At 39.9% G+C, this 7,886-nt stretch overlaps 1 protein-coding gene across 1 annotated transcript in view; it reads right to left on the reverse strand.

The window, feature by feature from the left end:
• Positions 1-515: 515 nt before the first annotated feature.
• Positions 516-7,886, reverse strand: part of LOC111671621 (AP-1 complex subunit mu-1) — a 36,600-nt gene continuing 29,229 nt past the window's right edge. The window contains exon 12 of the mRNA XM_023428755.2: positions 516-3,487. Coding sequence (XP_023284523.1) covers positions 3,465-3,487 — 23 coding nt within the window. The 3' untranslated portion in view covers positions 516-3,464. The remainder of the gene's footprint in view (positions 3,488-7,886) is intronic.

Raw genomic sequence — 7,886 nt, forward strand, 5'->3', positions numbered from 1 at the left:
TGGCTTTGATTGCTTTTTCTCCTGTGATGAACACAGTGACGATCACTTTTTCAAAATAAAAGATAATTCATTCCACTGACTAAAAGCACTGCTTCAAAGTAAGAGTACTTCATAGAAATGTAGTGAAAAATGTGTAGTGGGGTTAAAATCAGAAGTTTGTAAAAAAAAAAAAAAAAAAAAAAACTTTAGTAAAGTACAGATACTGGAAAATATATTTAAGTACATTACTTTAGTAAATGAGGATTGGTGCAGAACAAAGTGAATAAATGCTGTAAAGCTCGCCACACATGCAGGAAATGAACTGCAGTGAACAGATATGTGACAAAAACTATTAAACTGAGAGTACAGGACTTTTTCTCAGTCAGATCAGTGGGTTTCCAGGTTCTGCTTCAGGATTCATATCCACACACACTCCACTGGCCCGAGTGTTAAAGGAAGCATCACTGAGCTTACCCATGAAGCTTTGCTTACTTGAGTCAAAACAGAGAAAAACACACACAAAACCACAAACTCACTTTTTAATCCATAAAACTACTTTATTGATTTTTGATTTTGCAGATAATCATCTGATACAAATATTCTGTATGATCAGCTGAATATTAGTACATTACATTTCAACCACTGATGGACGTAATATCACTAATATGATCTATAGAGATATTAAATCAACACTTAAATATAATTTTTTTCTTTTAAATTGTGGAAAAAATTCTAAAGTCTACAAAAAACAGCTGTGCAGTTTATTGTCATGTGAGCAGTGTGAACACTCTTAGGTACCTCAGTCTCATCTCATCTCAGCTCCAATCTGTCACACTGGGATGATAAATAACACTGTGTGATGGCGCACATGTAAATTAAAACACTGTTTGACAACAGGGAAGGTGGACTGGCACTTCAAATTGGAGCCTTGTATTTTTTCATCATGGAAGAACAAATATTTCCTTCAGACAATACAAATATTAGGTTTTGGCATTGTTTGCACACCTCATTAAACCCAGTTGTCAGTTTTAGATCGATATTGCTGTGCAAATGTTCTTACTCTACATACAGTGCGCTATTTAACATTTCCATTTATTTAGGAAGCTCAGACTTGCCTCTAGCATTAGCTTAGCAGAGACAGAGACTACTCTGTAACAAGTCGAGCTGTCAAAGTGTCTCTACATCCGCTCAGCACTTAGTTTGGTTGAGGCTGTGACAACTGAGTCACAGCAAGTTCACAATACAGAAACAAATCTATCAAGCACCTGACACACAACACCAACAATCAAGAAGTTTTAAGTTGGATATCTAGACTTTTAAAAATAAATTACATCTTCATTATACATTCAGCTTGTTTCCTGGAAACAAACATTGATTGGTCAGACAAGAGGTCAGTGTAAGAAAAAACACACAAATGAAATATGAGACAAAAAGGTCAATCTGTTCCTCACTACAGTCACAGGTGCTCTGTCACTGCTCTGGAGCTTTGTCATTAGGGAGATGAGTTTGCTCATTAACATATTCTTTAAGCAGCACTTTGTTTTCATTTCAATCCATGATCTTGGAGGAGAGGGGCATACAGAGGGATCCAAGGATCTACAATCATTTTGTCCTCCACACATTTATTCACAGCTGGAAAAAGCTTAACTCCCTGTCCCACTCTATGTAACTTTGTCTGAAATCCTCTTTGCGTTTAAACTGAGTTTACTCTTTAGATGTGTATTTCAGGTCAGAAACAGTGAGGCGCGTTGAGCCTCCCGTGTTGAGCCTAAGGGGGAAACTGCTCGACTAGATCAGCACAAACAGAAAAAAACCACTCATCACCTCCAGCATCAAATCTGTGTTTCACACACAGACACTGTTGTTTTCAGGAGCAGTTCACATTAGAGCTGTGTCTTCAGTAACAGCTGGGTCAAAGACATTGTTCTGTGAGGCTGGCAGGTTTGTACAGTCCACATTCAAGAACAAAATCAGCTGACTCTTGTATGTGCTGGGAACTAGCTTGCTTGCTAACAACATACCACAGTCAATAAGACAGTATGGCTGTTTGGAGAACATTTTTCTTCTCTTAAACAGAACTAGTGATTCTCAAAGTGGGGTCCCGGGAACCTCGGGGGTCTGTGGGGGAGTTCCTGGGGGAATCATTTATATTCACTATATTTCCATCCATAAGTAACACAATGAGTATTTTCATCATAGGTTTCAAACACTTTCTGTAATCAAACATCTAAAAAGCAACATTTTATCAGATGAGGGTCTGTGGTCTAGTTTGTGTCAGTTTAGGTCACTGATGTGAAAAACTTTGAGAAACACTCACAGACTTAACTGAGTTTTACTGCTAAATGACTCTGGGTAAGAGTTTGAAGAGTTATCCATGGGTTAAAGAGGATTGTAATGCTGAGTGGCAAAGTGTGGAAATCAAGTCATACTCTACAGGGGCATCCAGAGCTGTAGGACTCGAGTCCGGTCACGGGCTTGTCTCGTCTTCAGCCGGCCATCTTGACTGTTAGTCTTTTGTCTCGACCATGCCCAGTTCTTGTGGCTAGCTCCTCTCACATCAGACTGGAGAAGCTGCTTTGCTGTCAGTCACTTCTTTATTCTCACCTCCACTGCTCTGTATTGACTGATAGAAGATATGTGACTGCTGACTCACACAATGAGCGACAGGATGGAGAATGGGTCTCAGTCTTGATGCAGACCTCATTTGGAATCAGTCTTGACTGAAATTTCAAACCACTCCAACTTGCCTCAGCCTTGATTTAAGTGATCCTGACTGTGGCGCAGATGAAATCACTGCTGATGGAAGGAGATGTAACAAAACTAAAGTCAGGATATATTTCACTCTTTGTCTCACTAGCTTTAGATGGAAAGTGTCTTAGATGGTGATATGGCACCACACTTTTATTGTACAATATATGTCTATAAGCTCCAACAGTAGCTGAAGTAAATGAGGTAAATTAGCTTTTTCTGCCACATATGTTCATATATGTGGCATCAATTTCTTTTGTCGGGTAGAAAAAGGGTTGGTGATGACAGCTGGGATTTACACTGGTGGAGCCTCAGGGGTTAACACAGCTCTGCCTGAGAAACCAGTTTGGGGAAACTAGGTCCTCCAGGCATTCATGTACTTTATTTCCAAGGAAGTCGGTTTGTTCATGTGGAGGGGTGATGTTATTTGACCTTTATTTGACCTGTTTCATTACAGTGCTTTGGTTTGAAACAGCAGCTCTGCATTGGATTATTCATACAGAGAAGGTGAAAGATAAAAGCTTTGATGCATACTTTGGATTTGACTGTTGTTTTGCTGAAAATTTGTCAAATTAGCAAATTTACGTCCAAGCTCTTCTACAGGGATTCACCGAATTTCTTTGTGTTGATTCTTGAGACTGAGAGATTTTAAATTTCCTGGAGGAACTGACGATTGATGCAGTTGTTTATCCGTGAACATTTACGGTTTCTGACGGTGTCCAGTCTGTCCGGCATCATTACTGTGTCCTCAGCTGGTAGTCTGAAACAAAACACAAGGTTGGAAGCAGATGACAACAGGTCCTTAGACATCAGTCAGAAAACCCCAAATGTGTGTGGAGACAGTGCTGCACACAGTTTTGCAGAATATGATATAAAGATAAGCTTGTATGAATTCATATCTTCCAGGTTTGATCAATGATTTCTAACACAACCTCTTTCATGTGCTCTTGTCATATTCAATCATAATATAAAGCATGAACACCATGGCAAATAAAAAAAAAGACAACCAGTCCTGCAACTCTTTCAACCGTCTGATACCACCCCAAGGAAGGTCTCCTGAAATAGCGCCCCTACAGCGGCAGGCGTACCTGACCTCGGTGTCACCATTACAATAACAACATGGCTTGGTTAGGCTGAGGAAACGATCCTGATTTGGGTTAAAATAAGTACTTCCACAACATTACACTGTCGTTGTTGTCATGGGTACAATAATTACAACAAACGATCATGGAAAATAGAAACAACATAAACAGCTAGTTTCACATTCTCCTGTGTCATATTCATCCATCCACCACAACCTCCTCCTGACGTGGACTTTGTCTCTTTATACTACGTCACCGCACTTTTCCCTTTGCTTACTACAACCACTAGATGTCGCCTAGCAACAAAACTTATAATAACCTGCTGCACAGACAACCTATGGGCTCATTTCTTTACAGGAGGACAGTCTCAAAGACGAACTGATCTGTGCTTATACCCTACATTAAACTTTTTGTTAAACAGGACACAGACAGTGTATTCTAATGCTTGCATGTTACAACAGACCCTTATTAGTGGAAGGGTCTGAAGGAATGTGTCTCCCTGTATATGAGTGGATTTAGGATCCACAACCTCAACTACAGCTGTTTACAGTACACTGGTAACATGGCCTTTAACAAAAGTTTTATGAGCTTGGTGAAGCAGACTATACTCTCAGTGGCCACTTGTACAACTGCTTGTTAATTCAAATCAAGTGATAGCAACTGAAATCAGAAAAACATGCAGACATGGTGAAGAGGTTCAGTCGCTGTTCAGCCCAAACATCAGAAAGAGGAAGAAATGTGATTTAAGTGACTCTGACCATGGAATGATTGTTGGTGCCAAACAGGTGGTTTGAGTCTCTCACAAACTGCTGACTTCCTGGTATTTTCATAAATAGCCATCTCTGGTGCATACATACTCAACAGGCCAACTGCCTGGATCTGGACCCAAATACAGTCTCTCTGCTACCTGACCCAGACTGATTTGGAGTGACAAATCGCTATCACGTCATCTCATCTCACCTGTCATCATTCACTCACCCACAGTTAGTGAGGTTTTTGATGTAGGAGCTACAGTTTAAAAAGAAAAATGGCATGTTCAAAACAAAAAAAAAGAGAAAAAGACCACTGTGACCAATCAATGGCCATAGTGACAAGTGGTGATGGAAAATGCCACTACGGTACCAAACATACCGAGTGTGAACAAAACCATCCTCAGATCACAGAGATAAGAGCCGAACCTGCTCAGGTCATTACATCAAACCTACAGTAGAATAACTGTAAAATCATTGACTCTGCAACAAGCTTCATGGAGAGGAACACACACAACGAGCCATTACACTAAAGTAATGAAAGAGTGTTTGAGTAACATGATGGAGGTCTTGATGAAATGAAAGATAAATAAGATGGCAGCAAGACAAACAGAGATTCTTACTGAAGATTTGATCCAGCAACTTTGTAGTTGTAGAGGAATCAACAGACAACAAAGACAGTGCACAACTGATTGTATGTTTTGGTACAAGAGGGGAGGATCTGTATGAAGCCACCATTCAAATGCTGTCTGACAGAGGAATTGATCTGTAGCATGTCGTCTCCATTGTTACTGATAGAGCATGATCTATAATAGCGAGACAGATGGGAGTGGTGCAATCCCACCAATCTAGTCTGCATCATCCCCCAAAAAGTCCTCTGTGCTAGTGTGAGTGATATGTACTCAGAAATCATGACATCATGGCTTCATCTCGACTGCAGTATCACATTATGTGTTTAGTTAGAGGCCAACTTGATGATTTGCTTCTCCACAACAATGTCAATTGGATCAGTAAAGGCAGGGTTTGAGCTTCAAACCTTCCTGTCTGAGCAAAAAAATTGCAAAAAACACAATATTTGTGTATTTTCATACCAAAGGAAAAGAACATGTTACTGTTGCATTTCTCACAGATATATCATTACTCCTAAATCACCTTAATGTCAAGCTTCAGAGCAGAAAGAACAAAGTGAGTGAACAGCAGTTCAGCTTTTCAGAGGAGGACTTGACATACAGGAGGACGAGCTGCACTTTCCAAAACCTTTGGAACAAACCAGAGTAAAAGAATATGATTGAAAATTTCCAAATCTGCTTTGAGCACTTTCATTTGGGAAAAAAAAGAGTTCCACTGTACATTGAAAACCAATTTCTTGTCAGACATGTCACAGAATTCTCACTGGAAGTATAGAGGGTTAGGACAGCTTCTCTGAACACTGAGGTGACTGAGCTCAGAGAAGTTTTGTCTCAGATCACTGTGCCTCTTACTGTCTGGACAAAATAGGTCCCTGTTACTAATGCAGATCCAGAAGATGGCTCTTTACTTTCTGACTGGGGTTGTTTCAGTACCACTGCTGCAAATCAGCATTTTCAACATTGAATACAGTGAAGAACAGTGTCTCCCATTGTCACAGCAAGTCTAAGGACTTGGTTGTACACATCTCCCATTAATACAGAAATAACTACTATTCAGGTGCATAGTTTTGGAGTTTTTGGAGCTTAAATAGTGTCATTGATGCAGAGTAGATATTTGATCAGACTTGCATTTGAGTGTCTCTGCTCTAGAGTTTACAGAGAATGGTTTAACTTAACTTAATGTCACTTGAGTATTGTTTAATGCAGTGTATTTCCTGTATAATACTACATCAATATTTTCAGATGTGAAACACGGAGTACCCCAGGGTTCTGCACTTGGCCCTCTGCTTTTCTCTCTTTATATTTCACCTCTTGGACAAATCATACACAGTCATGGAATTAATGCGCACTGATACGCTGATGATACTCAGCTGTATATTCCTGTAACTCTGTCTGCTGTGAAAAGATTGACATCAAAAAATGTCCTGCTCCTAAATTCGGACAAACCTGAGATGCTGGTCATTGATGTCTGACATAGACGCCACTTTGATGAGTAAGATTTCTCAAAGTATGACAGCCAAGAGTCTGGGTGTTACGTTTGATTGTACCCTCTCTTTGGACCAACACATTAAAGACACCATCAAGACCACCTTTTTTCATTTAGGTAACATAACTAAAGATAAAGATAAAATTGTGATCAATTTTACTGATTTTCACCAAATAAGGCCTTTGTAAACTCCTCCTTCCTCTGGAACACACCTCACATGAGGCTAAGGGCCTCCTAATGTGCCTACCCAGAATGCCACACAAGATCATGCCAGAAAACCTGCCTGTAAGATGTGTAGCTGTATTGCCTCAGGACAGGGCGGCAATAACGTAGGTAGTTGTGATGTAATATGGGCAACTGGAGTAATGGAAAATTAATCAGTTTTAATATTGTCTCCATCTACATATTAATATTTCTTCTGCTTCTACTTCAGAACTACTTTAAGTTCAAACTGGTAAAGTCAACTTTACATATAAAAGACCAAGTATATGACTCAGAAGCAATGACCTCTGCTGAACAGTCAGCACAGTTTGTCAACTAGGCTTTTATACTAATTGTAAAGAAAAAACCCAAAACAATTATTGATTATTTCTGCCCTAAACATACTACTCTGTTTCTCCTCTCTCTCTCAATCTGCCTCACCACTGACCCCTCTCCCTCCCTCACCCCTGTGGCACAGAGAAACAGCGTGGATAAATGTCAGGTGAGATACAACTGATTCTTTCTCATTCATTTCTATTAAGTATCAATACTCCTGCCAGTGTTAGACGACCAATACTAGTCCTGTTATATCCTGATGTAATAACGACTTTACAGTGAAGTGATGTGCAGTGTTAGTTATTGTTAGCGCTCTACTGCTTCTCTTCACACCACAGCTGGACTTCTCACTGATGGCTGTTATTTTTCCTGATCCCTGTCAGCTCCTGCTCTCCTGGACACTTAGCAGGCTCATAATTGTAAGGCTGCGGTCTGTCATATCCATATGAATATAAAGTTTTGACCTGTGAACTGTCAAAACTACTGTTGGGGTCCACATTTCCTATTATTGAACCTGACCTCGCTTGGCTGCTCTCCAAGTTGTTGAGGCGAGCAGATAACTCTATTGGAGAATCTAATTTCTACATCATTTTCCTCCACACTGATTCACCAACACTGCTCTTTAAAGACTGCTGTCGCCTCTTGCCCACTCAATTAAATAAATCTTACAGAATCT

This window comes from Seriola lalandi, unplaced genomic scaffold, assembly GCF_002814215.2.
Source record: "Seriola lalandi dorsalis isolate HSWRI2012SDOR001 ecotype SW California unplaced genomic scaffold, Sedor1 jcf7180002054885, whole genome shotgun sequence".
Taxonomy (NCBI): domain Eukaryota; kingdom Metazoa; phylum Chordata; class Actinopteri; order Carangiformes; family Carangidae; genus Seriola; species Seriola lalandi.